Source organism: Nesoenas mayeri (assembly GCF_963082525.1).
Source record: "Nesoenas mayeri genome assembly, chromosome: 17".
In the NCBI taxonomy this organism is placed as follows: Eukaryota; Metazoa; Chordata; class Aves; order Columbiformes; family Columbidae; genus Nesoenas; species Nesoenas mayeri.
Window position 1 is genome coordinate 1761240 of NC_137565.1, and position 24970 is coordinate 1786209.

General features: G+C 42.5%; 1 protein-coding gene across 1 annotated transcript in view; it reads right to left on the reverse strand.

Annotated features, from left to right (window-relative positions):
• The window catches only part of ADGRD1 (adhesion G protein-coupled receptor D1), a gene marked incomplete at both ends in the record, with an annotated part of 115518 nt that overhangs the window by 12245 nt on the left and 78303 nt on the right, over positions 1 to 24970 (reverse strand). Inside the window, 5 exons of the mRNA XM_080355477.1 lie at positions 6822 to 6913; positions 12737 to 12803; positions 14041 to 14107; positions 19575 to 19728; positions 24002 to 24113. Of these exons, the coding sequence (XP_080211603.1) occupies positions 6822 to 6913; positions 12737 to 12803; positions 14041 to 14107; positions 19575 to 19728; positions 24002 to 24113 (492 nt within the window). The remainder of the gene's footprint in view (positions 1 to 6821; positions 6914 to 12736; positions 12804 to 14040; positions 14108 to 19574; positions 19729 to 24001; positions 24114 to 24970) is intronic.

Consider the following 24970-nt stretch of genomic DNA (forward strand, 5'->3'; position numbering starts at 1 on the left):
TTCACCCCCTGAGGAGCTGAACTCTGAAGATGATCTTTCAACCTAAACATTCTCAGTGACCTTCAATTATGCAATGATATCAACAGAAAGACCATTCTCCCATTTCCATGGCAACGGTACCTGTGACCAGCAAAGCCATCAAGGTCAGGCACACAAACGGAGAAAGAAAAGTAATTTTCTGTGTAATGGCTCATATGAGCTTTAACTGCAGTCGTTGCAAATAAATAGCCATATACGCGCTCGATCGCCTGTCTCAAGTGTACGTAAGGGGAGAAAAGAAGAATTGCTGAAGTACAACTGCAATGGCACCGCTTTGCTGCCTGGATGCTGAGACCTGCTGGTGCTGCTGCTCCGGAGGACGACACACAGTGCACCGGGCGCCCGGCCATGCAGAGCTCTGCTGCCAGAGCTCCGTTGCTTGTTAAGCTGGGATTCAAGGAGCCAAGCAACACAGCCACCAATGCCAGCAGTGCTGGCTGAGCCCCTTGTGGCTTTTTGCTACCACCTCAAGCCCTTTGCTTTAGTAAAATGCAACAGGTATTGGGTACATTTGTGGTTCTGTATATATTACAGAAAAAAAAAGACTCTGTGGTCATTTATTCTAATTACTAAGCTGAGGATCTGCTGATTCCCCTGTTCTGTACAGAGGGCTCAGACAATATTGCATAACAAGCTCCTTTATGAGGCTCCGTGCATATTGATGTCTGTCTTACTGCTGCTTAATTTTCTGAATGGGTAATCTGAATCATGACTCTCTACTCACATGGGAACACCCAAGGCTTCTTTGTTCTCTTACTGTATTCAGATATTCCCTAGCTTTTTAATATCTTTATTAAAATAAGGCAACTAACTTGGGAGGGCGGCTGGAGAAGCTACACTGGGGATGATAAACCCAGTGGAGTTAACGCGGCTCTTCATGGGGCGATACAGAGCGCACTTCGAACATTTCACTGCTCCTGACATTCTCCTGCTTTCAGTCATCATCCGACTTAACTGCCTTTTTGATTATTTCCAATATTGTTCCAAAATAAAAGTGCTTTTTATTCCATTTCCTTCACTGAAATATATATTTCTGCCTCACATCTTTTTCAATTGAAAAGAACTGGGCATCATTTTCAATTTCTGTTTCCAAAACACCTGTAGTATATCTATAGTTAATGGCATTTTATTACTTACCTGAAAAGAGTATCTGAAAGTTAAAAATCACTTGTGATTCTAAAATAGGGCCTTTGCCGCAGGTACCCATATTTTTTGCTGATTGTTATTTACTTAAATTTATTTATTTATTTTTCCCTATTTGCTTTTATTATGAGAGAATATTGCGAGGAAGAGATGTAACTCACACTTAGCTAAATCTGTGTCACACTGAGCAGTGATTTACAAGGTTGCTCAGAGCTCTGCGCGAGCTGCATGTTTACATAAGCGTTTACTTTATGTGATGGCACAACTGTAATATTTGTCTTATTATTCTGCATCAAGCTGACATAGAGTTCTAGGATAATAAATTGGGCCAAGGATGTAAATGCAGCAGTTCAGGCGAACACTTGAAGTTATTGCTGCTCACAGTGAATTGTACTATTTTTAACATTTTTATATTTATTTATTTATATTTATTTTAATATTTTTAACATTTAATTGTTGCTCTGGTACGAGCCGTCAAGCCGTGACTCTCAACACTGCCACCTCCTGCCATTATTTGCGTGGCCCAAAATCGATCTTAAAAGATTGGAACCTAAAAATAATTAGGCAAATTTTAAAACAAAGGGCTGTGAACATCAAAGTCCTTTTTCACTGTAGATTTTCAAAAGCTGAGACTTTCTGTTGTTATAATTCTAAAGTAAAGACCATATACTGTTCTTTAGATGCCTGGAGGAGGGAGGATGACCCCATACCTTCAGTGTTCCCATAGGTCACAATATCATCTCGCTAACAACATCTTTGACCTGGCTCCTGTGTGCGCTGGTACCCTGACACCACAAAAGATGCAGCCTTGGGCATGGGGCCAGCAGAGAGGTTTGTTCTCATTAAATGCCACGTAAATCCTGATCTGGCTTCAGGAGGCGCCATCTGAAGGCAGCAGACCCTCCAGCTCCTGCAGAGAACAGATTCCCCTGCAGCGGCTGCTGCTGGTGTCTGCCAGGGACAGGACGCAAGCAAGGAATTGATTCAAGTGTAGTTCAATAAGTACGACATAGGTTTCTAGACACGGAAGATGAGAAATAGCCAAAGGGTGGCTTGGTGCGGTCCCTTCTCTCATCCCTTTCCCTTCCATTTCTGATTATGTTGTGCTCAGAGCAAGGTTTCATCATAACCAAGTTTTACTAAACCTCGTTCTGTCCTGACATTCAGATATGAAAACAAACATGCCTGAGCACGTCTAACGAAAAACATTATATCCTTATCCTCAGAAAATCTAGCACCTCTTAAATATCAAGCTTTCCTAGTATATTTTGTATCTATATCACAGTATCATAAAATCACAGAATAGTTTCGGTTGGAAGGGACCTTTAAAGGTCATCTAGTCCCACATCCCCTGCAATAGCAGTGACATCTTCAACTGCAAATCTCACTGTCCTTCCTCATACAAGAAAGAAACACGCACACGAGTATCAGAGCTGCTTGTTCCTCTGGAGCCAACGACCAGCTGCCCTGGCCACCCTGGAGCAGTAAATCCTGTCTAAGGAGAAACAGCAGACGGGAAACAATTCCCGCAAAGGACGATTTGGGCTCAGAAGGAAATGACCAAGAGCACAATAAGCTGCGGAAGGACTCACAGTGTCGTCTTGTCCAGCTCAGCTACAGGACAGGATCAGCAGTGCAACCGCTTGTCAAGCTGTTCAAAGACAGGAGCTCAGCACCTCTCTGGGTGACCAGTAACCTTCCCACTATTGGCAGCTTAAAGATATTTGACTTTGCCATCAGTTTAAGCCCATGACTGTTCTCCCTTGTCCTGTGGTTTTGCAGGGTAGCCTGCTCCCTGCAGTTATGTTTTGCATACTTTAAAGCTTTTATTACTCGTCCCCAAATGTGCCTGAAATGTGCCTTAACAATTCAACAGGACCTGGAGCCTTTTCCAGTGCATCTGCGCTAAAGCAAGCGCTGCCGTTACCGTCATTATAGTTCCTAAAAGATTAGCACTTCCTCATTAATACTCTCATTGGCAACATTCAAACCCATGTATTTTTAGTCTAAACCTCCGAGTCTAATAAGGAGATACCCAAACTGCATTTGTATTTGTCATATTCAATGAGCCAAAAATTTAATTAGGTTGAAGACATTATTATTGGCAGCGGCACTTCAGCTCACTAATTGTCATTGCTTAATACTTTCATTTTAATTATTTCCTTTATTGCCAGTCAACCCTCCTCCTTCCAAGCGCTTCCTTGAGGTGCATCACCCACGCTGTTTGAAGCCGTGTTCAATAGACGCGATTCCTCACACCCGATCAGAAACGGTGAGAAAAGGAATTGCTGCAGCAGGTTTGGCCTGGGCTCGGCTCTTTCTGCCCCACGGCTCTTCAGCAAACGGGAAAAGCTCCTTTCCAACATCGCACACAAAAGCTGGGACCCTGTTTCTCGGAGGGTTGCACTGCAGCATCTGCTGCCCAGAAAGCGTTTTCTAGTTCTCTGCATTTTTAAACCCTGTAGACTTCCTGAAGAAGTCTTCATTGTAACTTGCTCCTCACCCCTCTTGGAAAAGGGCAGAAAACCATCTCTAATGGCATCACAAAGGGGTGGAATTTAGTTATGGAAGGAGGGGATGCTATCTCTGTTGGCAGCAGAGCTCTCACAAGAGCTTCAAGCAGGTGCTGTGATGGACAAGTACAGTCTGTGAAAATGAACAGCAGCAAATAACCCTTAGAAAGAGAAGTCTGTGGGCACCAAATGACAGGAGACAGGAAAGGAATCACAGGAACAAAATGGAACAAATACACAGTATCTTGCGGGATAATGGCTGATGTTAAAGCAGCAAAGCTCCCTGCAGGAACGGGGGGGTTGATGTGGAGACAAAAGGTGACGGGGCTGGAAGGTGGGCGGCATGTTTATAAACAACGTAAAATACTGATGCAGAGCCGTGGCGCGGAGTGGATCGTTGATTAAACGGATGAGCAGCTTGCCACGGTGCATTCGGCGTGCGGGGATGTAATAGATGGCTTTGCAAAGTGCTTTGGAACGGTCAATTACACGGTTAAACATACAGATGTCCGCGGCAGCACGAGCTGCTGGGGGACAACTCTCTTGGATTTGTATCTGTCAAAGGGAAAATCTCTCTGTACAGCTTATTTTTTTTCGAATAACCAAAGTAAGGAATGTTTTTGCATTAAACCTGCGCACTCTGTTTTCTGTTTAATCCAAAGTGGTTTACGCTATATTAAAAAAGCGGAGTGAACTAATACAAGAGCTTACAGGAGCTTTCCTTGAAGCCCTGTTGTGCTCCCGTGCGCGGCAACTACTGCCATTTGTTCCAATTTTTAGTCATTAATTTAACTAATCAGAAGAAATTATTTCCCCTCACCCAACAGAGAATTAAGAAGCTGTTTTATTATTTTACTGAGGACTGAGCTTTCAGGAACAAAGAAAATTAGTAAAATGAAAGCAAGAATGGGGCAAAAAGCTAAGAAACCTTCCTGATATTGTCGTAATTGCTTTCTCCATGGATGATGATGATCGCTATCACTTCTGCTTCACTGCCCGCTGAAGTGCACACTTTTAAAAAATAATAGCGATTTTTCCAACTCATCGGACCATTTCAGAGTAAGCAGTGAGAAAGGATTCGGTAAGAGTTGGACTTGATCGTTTTTTCAAGAACAAATTAATTAAACTGCTTCTTCTGGACAATATATGCGCAAATGCAGTGGCTGGGGAAGCACAGTGCTACCATTCCTGCAGCAGAGATGTGCTTGGCATTCCTCCCTCTATTACAATTAATACTAATCTTAGTGCAAAACTAAGATCTTTGAGAACTGTATCATGCTTTAACTCAAGTAATCCAGGAGCCAGGTAACTCCTGTAATCAAACAAGTACCTGCAACAGGCTTAATCAGGGCAGAGTTCTCCCCATGGGCGATGGAATGCGCACCTTTCTAACCCACTGTCACATTAGATATCTTTTCTCAACATAACAGAGAAGTAACTTCCCCAGTAAACACAACAATGAGACTTTGAAGGGGTAGAATAGCAAGAAAAAAGCTATTTAGGTCCTAATAACAGTTAATGAAGGCACTGAGTGGAATTAAGGCTTTACATGAGGCAGAAATAAGTAAGAAAAAGAGTTTGAATGGTCCATAACTCAGAAATGTAATCACGTGCCTTTTCAAGCACGTGAGCAATTCCATTAAACTAATCTGCTTTAATTGCATTAAGCTTAGAGAGACTGCTCATATGCTTCAACTCAAACGTATGATTAATTATTTCCCTAAAAGAGGGGCCAGTCAAAAGGAGCGGTTAATGCAAACTAATGTCTTATATATACATTTAAATGTTTCAAGGCATTTGGTTCAGAATTCTATAAATGAAAATATTCAGTTAGCATTTTGGTGCAAAATTTGCCCCCTGGTTGCAAACCGCTCTCAGAAAGCAGCAGTTGAATTATGACCCAAAATTATTTTGCTGAGAGTCAACACCTAATCATCTAATAAAAGGTTCAAATATAATCATTCACAGCAAAGTGCAACAGCTCGTATTCCATTCATATGTTCAATATGCTTCAAAAAACAATGCAAAAAGCTTATCCTTAAATAAAATTAAAGTAATAAATAGGAGCTAATGACAATTTTTTTCTCAGCTCTTACCAATAAACCGCTCTTGCACAATTAAAGTTCAGACAGTAAAAATGTGACTATTTTCGCACACATACAAAAATTCCTACAATGACCAAATACTTATTGCTCAGACTGTCACAGGAGTCTGTTATTCATTAGTTAGCATTTCTGATCCTATGTTGATTAATGATATTCATTTTGCCCTAAATTATTGGGTATTTTGCAGTTTATGTGTCAGATAAACTTACTCTTTTCTACTGCTGCTTCAGTTTCTCCCATGTTTTACTTTGGGAGTGCTACTATTGGTATTTCCTTTAAACAAACCAGAAGCATGTCCACACCAGCACCTCTATAACTAGAACAAAATGTTCAGCAAGACGCCGTCTGGTGTCTCCATTGTGACGAGCAACATCTGAACCTGAAGAGGCCAATCAGCCCATAATGTACTGCCCTTTATTCTGAGGAAAATGTGAACGGGGAAGATGAATAATAAATGAATTTTAGGATAAAAAAGGCATTTTGTTCACACTTCTTTTTCTATTTTGGCTTTTAAAGCTGCAGCTCAATGGATGCTGCCTTCGGAGCGGAGCACTGGCTCGCCCTGATGCATATGCTGTAGTTGCACTGGAGAGGACCTGTTGCCATATGGAAAACCACAAACAATTAGTCCAAATAATTACATCAGTTTATTGCTGCCTGTTGCCAAGAGAAACAAGCCTTGTTGGTAATATCCACTTGCGTTGCCAAGTAACTTAATCTTTAGGGAAACTAAATACGCTCCAGTATTAGCACCTCTCTAACAATAAATATACTTTCCAACTGATATCATCACGGCTCACAACAGCATCTTCATTAAATTCTCTGCTCAGCCATGGGCCGGAGGCCTCAGAGCCGTGAGTTATCAAAAGAATGATATGATACCTTTGACATTCTTTGCACTTTACTAGAAAGGAATGATATCAGTGTTCTGGGAGAAGTCCATGACACGTCTCTATGACATAACATTGCTAGTGGGAGATTACTAACTTGTCATAATATAACTTGAATGAGAAAAACTTACTTGAAGGCATTGGCATCTCCGTGGACCTTGTAGTTTTCGGCACTGATTCTCGAGATGACTCTCGTGACGGCGATGAGGATGCCAATGTTGACCTGCAGAACGAGGAGGAACACGGCTTGGTCAGGAAAGCGAGCGCAGACAAACGCAATAGAAAATAGGAACTTTGTGTGTTGTGTTTATTTGGCAGAAGAGGTTTCCAGTTTTGAACTAGTACAGTCTGCCCCTTGTCAATGGCTTTCCCTGTCCCCACAGTGGGAAACTTGCTTGTACTCTCCTTCAGGAACAGCCCCTGCCTGTTGAGGATGAGGCTGGATCGATCCATTGCTTCAGAGCTAAAGAAGTGCTCAGGATCCCTCCGGCACAAATAACTACCCTAATCACCTACTACCAGCTCTTTGGTTTTGTGTTTGCACGTGCACAGAATTCTGAAAGCAACTTTCCGGCCAGACTTCACGATTCCTGGTTCTTACCAAATTCTGCTTGCAATTTAAGGACAAGATTATTTTAAAACAGCAATAAGGAAAATATGTTAAGCCTGAACTCTGTTCTTTAAAGCCCTGCTGTGTTTGATGGCAGGCCCTGCAGAAACATCAATACAATCAAAGACTTCTGCCAGAAAAGTAAGGAATCTTGAAAAGCCTGACACTGAAAATGTCTAACAAAGGAGAGTTTGCTCTGGAGTCACAGGTGAAGAAAGAAGGAAAGATGAAAGAAGATGAAACCTTATTCTTGAAATCCCAAATTTCTTGCACCTTACAAAGCCAGTGAAAGGTGTGAACGATACGCAGCAGCAAATGAATACTGAGAATCTTGCAGATTCTCCAGCTGGCCATGAACCCTGCGCTCTGCTCATGACAACAGCACGGGCAAGATAGTCTCAAAGAAGACCAATTAGATGGTTTTCTAAAGCACAATCTGCTCAGCATTTCTAGCTGAATTTTAATTTCTTTACATAAAATAAATTAAATTGGAAGTTAATTTCCTAGGTATTTTGGGTTTGTCTAAAGTGGAAATTTCAAAAGGCCTTGAGCTGCTCCCCTTGCGCAGTCAGCGTCACTCTGTCCTTTCCAGGGTGCACCAGTAAGACTTTCAAAAGATTAAAAGGAAATACTGCGATCTCACTGCTGATCAAAACCAGGATACAAGTAAAATTAGCAATGAACCATTACACTCAAGCCCCAAAGTTCTATATTTAAATTTCCCAAACCACTTGACATTTTTTGCTTTGGTATTTTGAGAAATCAATCTCATCCAGCCTAAATAAACACATTAGCTACTAATGTCTTGCTTTGTTAATGTGTCAGTAAGTAAAACATGGAGGTATTTCCACTGCCCTTATAATGGGAAACCAAAATAAAGCCCCTGAATTGCTCCTCCAATGATTTTTTTGGCATCTGACATAAAATCTTTGCCGACGACTTGAAGAGGAGAACGCTTAGTTGATTAAACTCTCTTTGTGCTTTAGCCTATATCAGAATGTTCAAACTAGGCGAATAAACACTTAGGTTAGGGAACTGTATATAGTTTCTATTTTTCACTTGTCACCTAGATTTCCTCCAAGTCTCATGAGATCTTTGTCTCTTCTTTAGTGCGGTACAAAAACCCCACGTGTAAAACCTTCCGATGTGGTGCGTTGCATCCCAGCCAAGTAAAGGCTTGGCAGCACACAGGAACTGAGCGAAGCAAAGGATAGAACACATTGCCTTCATTAAATCCATTGACCAGCTTCCCTCTGAAACCACAGACTATTTTAGGCTCCACTTCAGTTTCAGGGAATGGTACAGGGAGTTAGAACTGAGTTTTCCAGTCCTAATCTCGCCATCGTTAGTAATACACCAACACTGCAAGTCGTTGTGCTCGCAGCCCATCGCCAGGTCACATCAGGAATCATTACTGGGTATTATATATTTCCACACACAGCTAATTGATTAAATTAGATCGATGTTGAAACCCGGGAGAATGATTTGGGAACACCTGATTCTGCCCTTAGCTCTCCCAGAGCAACTACAGGTGGAATAGACTCAACTGAGTTAGTTTAGACTTCTGTGTACATGACTTTGTAGTAATGCATGTAGAATCACACCAGTCAGAGCTGAATATCAGAGCAAAACTTTGAGGCTGGAAAGGAAATACACAAGAAAATAAATAATGAATGAAAGCTGTAACAGATCCCTGACTCCTGCTCTTTCCTAATATTAATCCTTAATTTTTAATTTCTTATCATCTGCTCCCTTGTTTAAAAAAAGTCGCATGCTTTCCTGATGGTTAACTAAAAAAAATTTCATTTTAAAATAATGAAGAAATTTAATTTTAAATAGTAAAAGGGCTCATAACTGGGCGCTAATAAGAAAAAATGAGAAGCTTAGCAGCTGTGGCCTGTCCATTCGTGCTCTAATCTACCGCAGCACTTAAGTATGTACTTGATTTCAATGACTCTGAGGAATTCTACTGCTCCAGGGCCTTTAAACACTACGGGTCCAGCTCTGCCACCTTTTCCCATGAAGAATGATGTCTAATGAGGGACAAACATTGTCACTTTTCAATCAGTGGTTGTACCTGCAGAGCAAGATACTATTCATCATACCAAAATGATCCTAATTCTGCACTGGTACATAAAGGTATGAATAAATACCATGAGGCCACAGAGGTGGCAAGTGATCAGCAAGTATAAGGGAAAGAATATATTTTTTTACATATAGAATATTCCTAAGCAAGTACCAAGTGAAGACAGTGACGGAAACCTCAGCCTGGGGCCCGAGCTCCACCGAGTCGCCTCTGAAGCCTCTGGTTACAAACGTCATGTGGCCACCGCACTGAACTGTTCGCAATATGCTCATGGAAACCACTCAGCTCCATAAAAATGCTGTTTTTTTCAGAAAGACTTGTGAAAACCCACCAGGAAAATGCCTAATTACAGGGACAACAATAGCAAGGACTCGCCAGTCCAGCCCCATATCTGCCCCCAGCGACCGTTCGTCGCGCACAGCACCCCCACTGCTCCGTGCGCACAGATGCTTTCTGCAGAATTGCCTTAATTCTGCCATATCTATGGAAACACACCAAGGCAGCAGATGGCTGATAACAAACAAACCCTTCTGCCAGAAGTTTTAACGTTTTATTCCAGAAATTCAGGTGCTTTGTCAAGGTGTCTTGTTCCCTTTGGAGCCATATCCCAGGCCTGCTTTTTGGTTTTCAAATTAATTGCAAAGGTTTTTTGTGAACCTGCCTGAAGTGGATGCTACGGAGGCTTGAGTGTCACAGTTTCGGGCGTGTGGGACAGTGATTTAAAACTAAGATACAGGTAGAAGCCAAAAGCCCAACGCACAGAAGGAGCTATTTCTTCCATCGCATCCCTTGACTCAAACCTCAAGGTTTCCCTTTCTGTATGGGAATCCATATAGGGATGGGAGGTTCTGTGAATTACTCCATAGAAAAGCATGTGTGAGTATTATTTCCCGGTCCCACTCCCACACATCATTCTGGTTTAGGGCTCCGTGAGGTCTGTGCCTTTCGGGAGCTGAAAAGAGCAATCTCTCGCTTTCCTTCACAGCATAATCCTTTTTCTTGGCTCAGAGACACCGCGGATGGAAATAGTCAAAAAGCGCTTTTTGAGACGCATTTTCAGAGCTACACACTACTTCATGTAACCAGTGGGTAATTTGTTATTTACAGAGCACAGGCACGCATGCACACACAAAATAGTGTTTACCCTCGTTATTTCCCTATAGGCACCAACACATTTTTCACCTAACATATTCAATGCCCAGAGAGAATAATTTGTCAGCCAGCTCGCTGCTATTTTGGGCAGAGCTGGGCTCAGCCCATTTAACAAATTGCTCTACGTGGATCAATCTGGTGAGCTCATTTTTTTTTTCTTTCTCTACATACTTGTATCCCTATAAGAATATAACTTGAGCAGCACAAATGTTATGTATCATAAGTGAGAGCCAGGCAGCTACACCCTCACTTTCATTGGCAAGCAGCTACACATGCAAATAGTTGAAGGCTGTGCTCACTCAGGTGAGTAAGTGCTGCACTATCTGGTGTGTTTTGATTAATAGCATCTTTGGACAGCAGCTGGGAGAGATTCGGTTTCACTGCTTGCATCTCATTTCTTCCTTTGCTGCTGAGCAATGGCCAGAAAGCAAATGCTAATGCGAGGAGGAGACATTTGAATACTAGATTATTCTAATTGCTCTCCAAACATTAATATTTACTTATCTTTGAATATAAACTCATGTACAGAAAGTCCAAGGCACGGGCCAATGAGAAATTAAGTTTGTTGGAATGAAGTCTAGAGTTGTTCAGCCAGCTCTAATCCAGCAACCAACATTAGTGATTTTATATATATGCTTTCACTTAGATAAAAGGAATTTTGCCCTCACTGTACAGGGACTTTCCAGTTTTGCCATTAATAATTAGATTAAAACGCTAACATGAGGCAGTTTCTGCCATATCAATACAGTAACTATTTTCAGAGGTTTTTAACATACGTTTCTCTAGCCTGGTTTTCAGAGGCTGGACCCTGGGGGGAAGATGCTGGGCTGCCCACGAGAGGTGCTGAGTTCAGTGTCTGCCAGGCCAGTGTCGGGATGTCTGCTCAGCTGCGGTGTGGAATTGCTTGTGATGGAAAAGGTCAGCCAAGGAGCCACTTTCTGCTTGCCAAATAATTATAGAGATATGCAACAGTAAACACTAGTTCTGTATATATAGCTCTCCATCCTCCCTTTGGCTTGGGAGTGGGATTTGGGGGCAGTTTCTTTTCTTTTCTCTGTGTGTTCCATGGAAACCAGAGCTTTCTCAGGGCAGTCCAAGGCACAGGCTGCGGCTCCTGATGCTCCTCCATGCAGGTGAATCCAGAGCTTATTTTACCTGGCCCTGCTTAAACACCACAGCAACACAGACTCTGGTCTAAATTTGGCCTCACGCCTTCGAAATCTAAGCAAAGCTCTAAAGACAACCTGATTTCGGTAAACAGCGAGTCCATCTCATGTTCATAGTGTCACTCTGACATTATAGCCTGCAGCAAAAATTGTAAACAACCTGATCAATTAAAGTATTGAAAACAGTGCTGAAGAGCAATAATCTCCCACTTAATCCCTGCAAGCACCCCTGACTCCTTAAGTAATCATAGTGATTAAGCCACAACTCCCTGTAATTTAACATGTGGGCATAATGAAACTGCCGTAGAGCATTCAGGTCCCAGCACTGGCGCCCCCAAGGGCACTGTCACCCGAAAGACACTGTTGGTACAGCCGGGAGGGGTGTCTGCGGCACCACCTGCACCCCGGCCCGGACAGCCCCGCTTGCTCCCTGACATGGGATTCCAGCACCTGGGGAGCAGCACTAATTCCTGGTCACTGTAAGGAGGCAGGTGCAGCTCCGAACCTTCCCCAGCACGTACCAAAGGGTGACAGCTCCTGCTGCTGCTTTTATCCTTTCCTGCCTGCTGCAAACTCTGCCCATGAGCATCTTCCCTCAGGCCGCTTTACTGGGAAAAGTGAGCTCTCTACAAGTAAAAGCTTTAAATAGCAGTGGGGTATCTGAAACGCAAACCACAGGGTTTGTTCTTTTGGAGGGATCTTTCTGAGAGTTATTAAAACTCCCCAGATTACTTGACTCTACACAGTTACTTATGGCTCCAACAGGGCTGTTTCAGGAGATTGCTCTCCTAATATTTTAGTTTGTATTTTTGTCTCGGAATAGTGAAATGAATGGTTTGAGCATTAATACGCATAAGCTAATACACAACGGTGTAAAACACAACAATCGGAGGAGGAACAAAATATTCTGGCCTTTTGATCTCTGTGGTTGGTTCCGTTTGGCTGGCCGGGCACAAGCCGTCCAGCCGGCGCTGCCGCGCGGCTCCCGCCAACGGGCAGCCAGGACAGGGCGGCAGCCCCGGGTTTACCTACCACAATGACAAACAACGCCGGCGCCACGAAAGCCCAGATTGCTCCATTCTCCAGTGAAAGCCAGCAGCTGTGGAGAAAAACCAGAATGGCTTCAGATGAAACACACAGTCATTTAATTAGTAATATTCTTAATTTAGGAAAGGGACTAAAAGAGAATGCAAAAAGAGCGATGAATTTTAAAAGCAAGAGACATGATAGAGCATCAGTAAGAAGCTCTTTTCCCCCTCACACGTGGGGAATCTGAGGCAGGGCGTAATTTTGATGAGTGTCTTGCAGAGAGCCGGCGGCAGCGATCTGCCCCAGCGCGCCTCCCCGCAGCATCGGGGCTCAAAGACGGGAAGAAAGGGAAGGCTTTATTTGCTGTCTGTTGTTCTTGTCTCCTGTATCACAGGCGTTCATTTCAGTGCTGTGAGCACTGTCATTGTAGCCGGAGACAAATTGAAGCCCTCCCTGGCTCTCCTGGCTGGGGGTGAGGAGGCTGGAAATTTGCTGTCAGCTTCACGCCTTTCCTACAGAAAGCTGCTTTACCACACACAGAAACAACCCTTGCTCCAAATCTTTTGCTTGCATTATTCATTGGTGCCCAACAACAGGATAAGGGGCAACAGGCACAAGCTGAAACGTGGGAATTTCCATCTGAATATGAGAAACTTCCTGACAGGGACAAGGACAGGGGCAGGGACAGGCTGTGGAGTCTCCTATGGAGACATTCAAACCTGCCTGGACATGATCCTGTGCCATCAAAGTCAACCTAATTGAGCAGTGGGGTTGGACTCGCTGATCTCCAGAGGTCCCTTCCAACCCCAACCATTCTGTGATTATGGCAGGATTTCATCCTACAGTGTTTTCTCAGATAAATTTGCTTTACTTTTTCCAAACGAGAAAGGAACTTGGTTTTCAAAATTTTTAATAGCAACCATTCTAGATCTTCTGGTGTCTAACTGCAGTTTTCTTCAAACGATTAAATGCCTTTAATCAAGGATTACACTCATCTTGTTGGAAGCGTTTTGGCCGCTCGGTGCTCAGCGCGTGGGGTGAGCGGGGGCTCCCCGCGGGGCCTCTGCGGCAAAGGGGAAAGTGGGCAAACCATCTCAGCAGCCCTTTGTGCATCATCTCAGCGCTGGCAAGCAAACCTGAAGCTTCTGCCTCCAGCAACCTGTTGATAGAGCAGTTGTGCTTTTTCCGGCTACCTCCCCTGCTCCTCAGCAGGATCTTGCAGAACTACAGCCCTTTTAACAGATCTGTGAGCTTTTCTCCCCAACAGATCCTTATTGCACCCGGAGTGAAGATGTTTTCATACTCACTTGCCACTTTCCCCATAGCTGTCCAGGGACGATGCTGTAGAAACTACACAAATCAGCAGCGGGCAGCCTGCGAAAGGCAAAGGCAGCGGCAAGATCAGTAACAAAAGCACATCTTCCAGTAAACTCTGCAAGTTTAACTACGTTTTGTATGGAGAACAGAGCAGCTCAGAGTCATTTTAGAATTAAGTCTGACTTGACGTTCTCCTGCAGCTGTGTAATACAACACATTTCAATCAATTAGTATCAGACAAACCAAATGACTTCTCAATAAAGCACTAGTTTAACAGTTAAACCAAATTAGTGTTAATTTCATTGAGAATCAGATCCCCTTTTTCAGCCTGGTTTTTGTTTATGCAATTTCTGCTGCTTGCTCTTCAAGCAGCGAAGTCCCATAGAGCAATATCAGGCTCGTTTTAACCACTTTGCCCTTGTTCAAGAACGCAAAACAATCTCGAAAACAAAGTTGAGTTTCTCACAGGGTGCGTGGCCACCGGAATCACAACATTCTGTGATTCTATGGCCAGCAGGCGAGAGGAAAGGAAAGGCGACATGTAGCTGTCCAGAGCATCACACGAGCAGCCAGAGTCGGTCACCAAGAGACAGAAGCAAATTCTGACCCCACTCGGATGCCCAACCAAGACTGCAGGGAAACCACGTTTTCCTTGCCAACAGTTCTGAATATAGTGAAACCTCATCCCTTTAAATATTACATGATTGCCTGTTAATTCCTGTATGATTTAATAAAATGTGAAGGTTTGGGGTTTTATCATCTTATGGAATTTAATAACTGAGTCCCAGACAGAGTATTATACATGATAGCTTAAAGTTTCAATTTTCTTCTAAATTCTTCAGGTTTTCTGCATGAGGTTTTAGCAGAAATCTCTGACAAGCTATTTCTGCTTCATCTTACCAATATCATACCCATAAAATTCTGTATAATTTTCCTGAAATGACAGAACTGTAATTTTAGGAAGGGATATTTTCATTCTGTTTTGAGTGCAATTGTGGCTAGAAGCACCTTGTATTTAAATAAGAAAACCACTCAGTAGTTAAAAAGCAGCATCTACAGACATTGTTTAGGTCTTAAAACTCAAAATCCCTTCTGCAGGATGGAGTTTAATATCCCATCAACTTGATTCTGCTCTCCCAGACTTGTCCAAATCAGGACTAACTCCTTAGAAGTAATTTCTGTGTAAGACCTGAACGAAGGCAAGGTTTTAGTTTGCTACCACATTTGCCTGTTTTAGAAAGGAAATTCCCACATATATATTTGAACAAATAATTACATTTAAGAATCTTTATATCCAACAGAGCGATTAAGCGCAAACATGGGCCCGTGTGCTGCAATTCGCTTTGCCGCGGGTCCATGAAATGCCGGGACTGATGGTCCCACTGGGACGTGGGCACATTGGCCATCGCGGCCCCGGTTGCTGGGGGGACATTGTTGCTGCCTCTGCTTGTCCGGACTTTGTCACAGAACCAAAACTACCTCTGCCCAACCAACCAACCTTTAGAGTTCTAGTCTGCCTTTTTTATTTTTCTCCCAAGTCAAATGCTAGAGATTCAAAGGATTTAGTGTGACTCTCTATCAATTTTAAATGGTAGTGAAGAAGAAAATTAAATACAGAGTTCCTTTGGAAGATAATAAAACTTATGCAGATGAAACAGAGAGCAGTCATCTGCATAAAAAGAGCTGTTAAGTCAGCGGGAATAAAATGGTCTGCAGCCTGTAGTGCAGTGTTTGCCTTTTCTTTGCATTAACGAGATATTAAATGGATAACGGCAATGGAGACAGAATCGAGGTTTGGTTACAGAGAAACTGGAGTATTTTTCCTTGAATCATTCAATAAATTCCATAAAGGTTAAAAAAAAAAGCTATGTAGCTCAAGGGGATCATAAGATTTGATCTGGACTGAAGAATTTATATGGATTGTATATTATACACAAAAGTAAGTGTTTTTGTTTAATCTTTTGTCAGTAATAATTGCATAAGGGCTGTGAAGTTTAGTCTACACCCATACTAGGTAATGTTAATGTTGTGCTGGCACTGGTTTTCATCCATGGGAGGATTATGGTTGGTTTTTTTCTGCTGTATCTGGATGTTTTCTCGGTTAGCAAATGCTGCAAATACGCTCAGCAACCCTACTCCAAATCTCCAGATTTATGTTGCAACAGCCCGTGCTTTCCCGAGCACAGATCAGATTAAAACGCTCCAGCCACACCTTCCCGGCAGCTGATATACGGCGCTGGTGTCGCCTGCGTCCGTGCAGCCCTAGAGCAGCACAGGATCACATTCAGACGGGTAAATCAACCACGTGAGCCGTGTGCTGGGGCAGCTTGAGCTCCCTGTGTCCCAAACCAGCTCATTTAAACCTGCCTCCCAAACTAGGCACCAAAATCCAACCTGCAGAGCGAGCAGCAGCTTCATACCTGGCGCAGCAAACCCAATAACGCAATCCTTGCGCTAACAGAATTCTCCCTAATTCAGCCCAAACACAGTCACCAGGGTGAAGTCCAAAATCAATGCCGGCAAAGCGCTCTTCCCCAGCGTTAAACTTCACGTCTAATCCATCTGCTTTATGTTTCTGAGGCGCTAACGATAAGTAAAATGGAAAATGCCTGTAAATCTGTTTGCTGTTCTGAAAGCTGGTGTGTCTTCTCTACATAGCAGAAACCAGGCAGGCTATGGCAGCTCTGTGCAGGCGGTTCAAAGTGATTGCAGGACATTATTTCTAAAAGGCATTTATTGAGAAAGATGGAGCGTTAGACACAAATGAAAGTAGATTTCCTTCCAATACTGAGAAGATCTACTTTGCTTGAGTGCGAAAAGTATATTCTCCCATTTGTTTTGTAAAGGTTAATTTTCTATGGTTTTCTTCTGCCGTGTTACACTGTGTCTACGCAGAAGTCTGGGACTAAAGCAACAGCAAATAAAGAAATTTAAGTCTTTTGACAGCTCAGAACAAAATTCTCATTCTACGGCAGTCTGAAGGGAAAAGAAATTGTCTGAAGTAGGAAAACATGTTAAGGCCAAAGTGCCACAGCAAAATCTCCAGTATCACGAATTCCACCATCAGCGTCCTACAAATGGGTGGGTGGGAAAAGTTTTGCTACAATAATGTGTGTGATGCTGAATCACCAAGGCAACGAGGTATTCTTTTCCCTCAATCAGTCTCTCAAGGTAGTTTTAAAGGCAGGATATTATCACCTTCCCCAAATTGCTCTTCTTTTGAATTCCTGACAGCCGCAGCCTTTGAGGTAATTTTAGTGCCCTTGGGACTAAAGATAATACACGGGGACTTCAATCAGCTCCGTTTGGGATCCTGTCTCTGATTACTGGTGAATTCATTTTACAGGAGCAATATCTCCCAGAACTCTCAGCAGATGTTGGGACCTCAGTGATGCTCGGGGTAGAGTTCCCTGTTCCTATCTCCTCTCATCGCCTCAAGCTTCAATTTGTCATTAATATCGACTTTGCGAACTTTTACACATGTACCTAGTCCAGTGTTTCTGCTTAAAAAAGAACGAGAGGTCTGGGTTTTAAAATTCAGGACTGGGGTTCGTCATTATTGCAGGAACTGAGGTTGCAGAAGTTCACTTTCAATTAAAAGCAAGGAACAAAGGAATTAACTATCTGTTAATGCAACCACCTATTGTCATACGCAGTAAAATGAGGCAAAATGCAACGTTTAGTACTAGTCCTAGCGCAGTCAGATGCCGTGTTTATCCTTGTGTCTTCTGAATCACTTTGTACCTCACTGCTGTTTTACAACACATAAACCATACACAAAATGCCAGGACAAAAAGGGTAAGGGTGCATTGCGGCACATATAAATCATTGATTTATTTTCGTAAGGTAATTAATGATTGATCGTAAATTGAGTTCATCAAACCATCTGCTATCAGCGAATACCCCAGTGAATTAAGTGCCAGTTCTTATTATTTTATGAACTTCCGTGGCTTTTTACTGAGTATTTCTGAAGGTGAATGTGTTCTCAGGGACGTTTGAGAACACTTTCTTTGGTTTGATCCAGCTGGATTTGTATTCCATAAGCTCAGAATTAAATTAATCCACAAGAAACCTCTCTAAGACCAGCAGGTTTCTCTGCATTTAGGACTGAACCTGGAGGAATCTGCAGATCTCCAGTGTCTCCAATCTTTAACCCCTCCAGGTTCTCTCACTTTTGGGTCTATACACATGAAAACGATTAATTACTCCACTTAGCCTCTTTTTGGGTAAAAAAGAAAGAGATGTATTCAGTAAGCACACCTTTAAGGTGCATCCTGTTGGCACACTCCTTCAGAGCAAAAAATCATCTTAAAGCAACCAGGATAAGGACACATATATGTGATACTCTCGAGCCTGTCACAGAGAAACAATGAGGGCAAAGGGAAAACCCTTTTAACTAAGCAAACTGCGGTTTGTCCCCATAGTCCAGCAGATATTGTGCTCACCAGACGGCAGCAAGCGCCCCTTAGGCAGAACTGCTAAGCAGCACATTTTAAAATAGAAAAGGAACAATGAGCATAATAAAAAGGCCACATTAAAAAAAAGACAAGTAGGCAGCTGTTGAAATATACATATATATATATAAATATATAAATATATATATTTTTTTTTATATATATATATATATAAGTGAACGGCATTACTAGTACCCAGATCTGCATGGTGCCGATAGATATTAAATGTTCCAATTATGACTTCTGTGTGTCTGTATTACTGGTATAATTGCTTTTCGTTCGGCTTCCAAATGAATTTGTGGGGGGAAAAGATAACGTATGTTTTAACATATTTTGAAATTATCTGTAATTACGTGGATATTCATTTGTTATCTTTGCATCTCTCTGGTTTTGACTCAATGTACGAGGTTTTCTGGTAACTATGGAGGTTTGTGGAGCATCAGTGCTGCACTGAGCTTTCATCTGCTGGGAAGAGAGAGGCTGCAACACAATATTCCGTTTCCAGTCCTCAGTATGCACACAGATGATATAATATTTCTGTCACCACATTTAAAAAGCTGTGAATTGTTATCTGTGAGATTCGGGTGTCATAGGACTAGTTTTTTATTCTTCATAACAACATTGAGGTTCCCTGCAGCCTTTTTCACCTGAGCATTTCAAGGCACAAAAACATCGACTAATGAAGTCTTGTGATACTCCTGTGCTGCTTCACCGATTTCTTATGTATGAATTGCAGAATGCAGACAGAATAAGACAGGGTTGTGAGTTAGAGCCAAAACAAGAACGTACCAGTGCAGGGGGGCCGCCCCCACACACCCCGCTATTGATTCCCTAATTAAGGATCTGATCTGCCCCAGTGCGGTCATGGAAATCACTGCACTGGGACCAGGTTTAGGGACTATAGATCTTTAAAGTCTCATTACAGTCCAAAAAATTATTCATTTTCTCATCCATAGTGAGACCTATTCTCAGTATGGCAAACTATGATCATAAAATGATAGTTTTAGATACTCTTCTGCATATAATCTTGTCCTACAGTGAGAAGACTTAAACAGCTACTAAATGCTTACCCCATCCAATTCCATAATAGTAGAAGTGCTTGCTCTCTTCTGACCCAAACACTTTGATCACCATGCTGTAAAGATGAAACCCTTCCACCAGCATCCATGCAAACGCACTCAGGAAGAAAAAATGAAGGAGAATGGCCAAGATCTTGCAAGGCACCTAAATTAAGAAAATAATAATAATAATACGTTACTTCTTTGTGATGCAGTCATATTGGCTTTCCTTTTTTAAAAAAAAAAATTCTGTAGACATTTACAAACTAAACGCTTAATCGTGCAGTATTCTTAAATAACCGAGCACTAGGGAACTTCATTTTTCTGCAGCACTTTCAGAATAACAAATCCTCCCACCTTTTCAAAAGAAAACAGAAACCATTGCCAGACATGATGTGGAAGTCCAACCTGATTATTCATTGATGCATAAGCAATACTCCTACTGTAGTCTACCAGATATTTAAGAATTCAAACCTGTAGAGCTGACATCCCATTGCTGAGCCTGCGGTACGTACAGGAGATAAAGGAGCGGGGCACAGGCTCTGTCCTCCATCCCGCTCCCTGCTCTGTGACGGCAGGAAAATCAATATGGTTCCTGACTTATTTTCTACTGAGAACTAGTAGAAGGTTGGTGGATCAGTTAAGTTGGAGTGAAATAAATAAGGTGCCCTGTTGTACCTGCTCTTTAGTTACACTTCGCCACGTGGCTTTTCTACTTTGCTGTTCTCCGTATTAAAAACAGGACAACACAATAATTAAATGACGTTATATTCCAGTGTCTGTCTGTCCTGGTTAGAAATTCGGTAGAAGTCCCACGTGCTCCTCCATCGACAATACTAAAACTGACATTTTAAAAATTACTACAAGCTATCATTGGCTCTTCCACCCTAATTACTCTATGGTGGGCATCTAGTTTGCACATCTTTTTGAATTCTTCATTTCCCATGGTCTAAATCACACACCAGCTGTATATGAAGCCATGTTTGACAAGGACATGTCTAGCGCTTGAGGCAAAGAGCTGAAAGTCTTATCTGTAGGGTGTTTACAGACAGTTCAAATCCTCCTTGCTAGTCCTTTATTCACTTTGCGCTATCAAAGTTCTGGAAATAGGAGCAAATACAAGAGTTTAAGCAACGCCTGGTGTAAGCTGGACTACCTGTTTCAGTCTAGACTGTAACATGCTTGAAATAAACGCTGTCCCAACAGAGAGAGGAATGGCAGCGAAAGAGGATGCAGTGAGAAGTGAGAACATCCCCGCGAGTCCAGTTCAGGCCTGTCCCACCGTGGGCTTTGGGAAACGCCACCTGGATGTTCCATAAAGGTGTCACGGCACCCAAAAGCCGCTCCTGAAATAGATCTTTACATTTTTCTCTGAAGTCTCCTCTCAGTCTGCCTTATGAACACAGGCAAGCCCAATCCTTTCTTCTTCCCCGCTCTTCACATGTTCACACAGCACGTTCTCCTTTCCCGCTAATTGCTTTTCGAGGATGTCTCACCACAAGCGGCTTCGCTCATCGTACAGTAATTGAACAGATGTGGCTGCCAATGATCTTACCACAAGATAACCTTGTTTGGTTTGCTTTCAGCTAAGGCGAATTGTAAACACGCTCTTGGAACGAATCCCAGCTCTATCTCAGTTTTGCATCTTGTAGCGTACTGATGATGGTCATTCTGCTCTGTGAGGTGACATCCCAGGATCTCAGAGGGGTTGTCTGCATGCACTCCATGCAAATAGGATGGCTCTTTGCCCACCTGGACCAGTCACAGAAACGTACCCGGGCAGGTGGAGTCTGTGCTGAGGAAACATTACCAGTAGGAACCAGCTTGGTGTCACACTGGTCTTCAGACATTAATCATTAGTTCCCTTTGTTGCATCAGCTTTGCTGCCTGGTGCTGGCGTTTTATTATTTTTGTTGATGGTTCATGATTTTGTACACTAATTAAAATTAAAGTGTTGGGACTTGATAGTTTAATGAGAACTGAAGCTTTCCCGCACCTTCTCACTTGCGCTGAGCTGGTCCAGAGCTAGTGCAAGGGCATTTTAATGCAAATCCTCTGGGAATACTCGTATTAAAAAGCAGCAATAACTGTAGTTTTAATTCTTGTAAGTGAGATCTGTAAGCGCTTTAGTGTTTTGCAATGTTCAGTGAAATATAACTAAACCAGATTTGATTATTGACAAAACCTGTAAAAACCTTTCCAGTTAATTTTATCATATGGCTGTGAAATCTATTTTAATGCCTTTTGATTTCTACTGGGAGATTAATCCATGAAAATAGAAATGCAACATAAAGCTGACTTACAAGCTAGTTCTGTCTAATGGATACTTTCCAACCTTTGAGTAGCCAAGCAATATGAACCACAAAACAGCAGAAAAATAAAAGGTAGTGAAGTCGCAGGAGGCTGAGCTGTATATGATTTCACATACTACCAACTTGCAGAATTTTACGTAAAATCCATAGCAGAGTTGCTACTCATCCTGTATTTGTGCCTGAATTATTACTTTGAAGATAGTCCTAATTGACAGAATTGCCTTCTTGAAGAAGTCATTGAAACGTTGAGACCTTCCATATTGAAAAAGCAGCTGCCCCTTGCTGTGTCCTACGAGGCACACTATGCTGGGAGAATCCCTCTAAAAACGCAGGTCTCATTAGTGTCACTCTCCCATTGACTACCTGGGAGCCTGTGGAAACACAGAAATCAGTCCAGACAGCAAGGTCTGTCATGTTAGAGTTGATGGGAAAACAGAGCAGACTCAGAAAGCCCTCTCAGAAAATAGTACTGAGGACAGTCTTAAAACAGACAGATAAATTTGCATACATTTGCTAAATTCTGCTTATAATAGTGTTTTTAATTGAAGTGGCAATCCTACTGCATTATACAGAACCCTCTGCAAACGTCCTTCTCTGCAATCCATATGCTGCCTTGATACACAGCCTGGAATTTCTGCACATACATATATCACAGGCATATAAAATCTTCCAGTTGTGCTGGAAAATCACAGTGCTACCTAACACACTGCACTTCCATTTTCACTTTGCTGTGTCCAAATAATCCTTCACTTTCTCCCATAAACATGTTCAGATCTTCGGGAGCCTTCAGTAGCCTGAAGAAATGTTGGTGGTTAATTATTTTTAAATGCACGCTGCTCTATGCGATCCTGTTAAAAATGCTGTTATCTATAGTGGAAAGAAGGTAACTAAGAGCAAAGTTCTCTGAAGAAACAAAAGCATCTATTGCTGAAAGTCAAAGGGAAGTCATTAGACTGGCATGCGGACAGCACAGATATTTTAGGGACTTGGCAGTATAGGAAGAAGATGCTGTCTGCAAAGATATTTGTATTAGAAAGATCAAAGTCCTATTAGTGAAAACAGAGTTTTGTGGTTAAAAATTAATCCTACTCTTCAAAAGGAAAACTGCTGTAGTATAAATTGTGAATTATTAAATATTACATCTGAAATTACCAGGTGAATATGGTATGCTATATCTGGAACCAAGAATTCAATATCTGTAGAGACAGCGATGGGAATACGCAGTGTAAGTGCAGCCAAGCAAGTGATGCCATTCCCAGTCCCACTGGGTTTCCCAAACTGGTACCACTGTCCTGTCAAGCAAGGACACTTATAAACTGCTTAGCACCAGATACACCCATCTTTGGCAGAAACAGATTAAAACATTAACGCCTTCTAATTTAAATATTGCCTCCCTCTTTTTTGTAGACTACCATTTAGCAATCCAATTAAAGCAGCAATTAAAGGTATTAAAGCTGATATGAAAGCTAGTGAGAACAGAGCAAGGACATGAGCCTAATTAAAGGAGGAATCACAACAACCCTGATACCAAGAGGTTAAAACAATGAAAAAAAGTGTAGCAATAGTATGTCCATCACGCTTTTCAACTTTAAGACCTTTCCGGCATTGTGCCCTGCAATTACTGCTGCTGCAGAGGAGACGCACTGAAATAGCTGTGCGTTCTGTGCGGTGTTTCACTTGGGGAAGCCTGTGGCAGAAGACAGGCCTTGCTTTCTGTGTGCTACGGGTTTGATTTAACTAAATGAAGTTTGGGATAGTTTTAAGGGAAAGAAAAATATGCACCTATTAAACTGCAACTTCAGTCTATGAGAGTGTTTCATCAGCTTATCTACCTCTGCTTAACTAAGCAAGCAAGACATCTGCACATGCACGAGGGACATTACATTAAGTTCTCCATTACTACGGCAATTTTTCCATTTGATGGGTGCTTATCTCATTCAGTTTTGCAAACATCCATGGCTGGATACTAAGAGAACAGTATTTGGATGCACAGAGGTCTTTATCCAGCGTTGCAGGGTGTCGTTTTTGGCTAAGGTGTGTTAAAACTGGTAAGACACTTTCTTGCACGTGGCGTTCGCTCCACGGAGGAGCCTCGCAACAAACACAATCGCTCTTTTTAGCACTTACCGTCCCAGGGCTGAACTGAAAGCTGGTGAGAAGCAGGATCTGGGCCACCAGGACAGCAAAGGACAGGTTGGCATGGATGTGGTAGCGCTGGTTGCGGATGGTGCTGACTGACCTGGCAGGAAATAGAAAGACACATGAGTACAACGGTATTGCAAGAAACACGAACGTATTTATGATATAGCGGCAAGCGTTTTGGTTGGCTTTTAGTCACTCGTTTTGCTGGAGTTACCCTGAGCGCTCCTTCCACCAGCACCGAGTGGCACCAGCTGGTTTCTTGCATATCCTGCTGCCATCCTGAAGGCAACAGAAAGACTGCTTTGCACATTAACTAGTTCTGCTAACGACTTGTGATAGAATATTTACAAAGGGGTTGATCCTGAGTGGTGCTGAGCTGTTGGCCCTGCCGCTCACAGAAAGCTTTCTGCACCTTGCACATCCAGCACACACCGTGCCAGAGTTTCTGCCTTTATTTTGTTGGTATTAATATTTGCCTGGATTAGAAATAAGTGAATGTGAAAAGGTTTTAGTTACAATTTTGACTTTACTATTACCAGCTTTTTGAGCTGCTTACAGGATGGGCAGTGCCCATCTTGACAGAGACCTGACCTGGAACACAACATCGTTTGAACTTCTGTCTCAGCTTTGCGAAAACCAGTGGAGATCTGACAAGAACATGCTTTCCTGGGGGCCTCCTGACCTCCTGCTTCTGTTCTCATCCAGAAATAGGAAGCAGAAAACAAAAATACACGTTTCTCTGAACATTTCAGGAGTTTCACATAAGTTTATTCTTCTTTTTTAAAAAAGATCAGCACTAGTGATAACGAGTTTTCCATTTCAATCAGCCCCTGCCACCGGCTTTAATCATTTTGGGAGACCTGGGCCGTCTGGCTGTGTGAATGGCAGCGCTTCCTCCCACTGCAACGCGTGCTCCGTCCTTTTCTTGTGTCACACTGGATGGCGGTGGCTTTT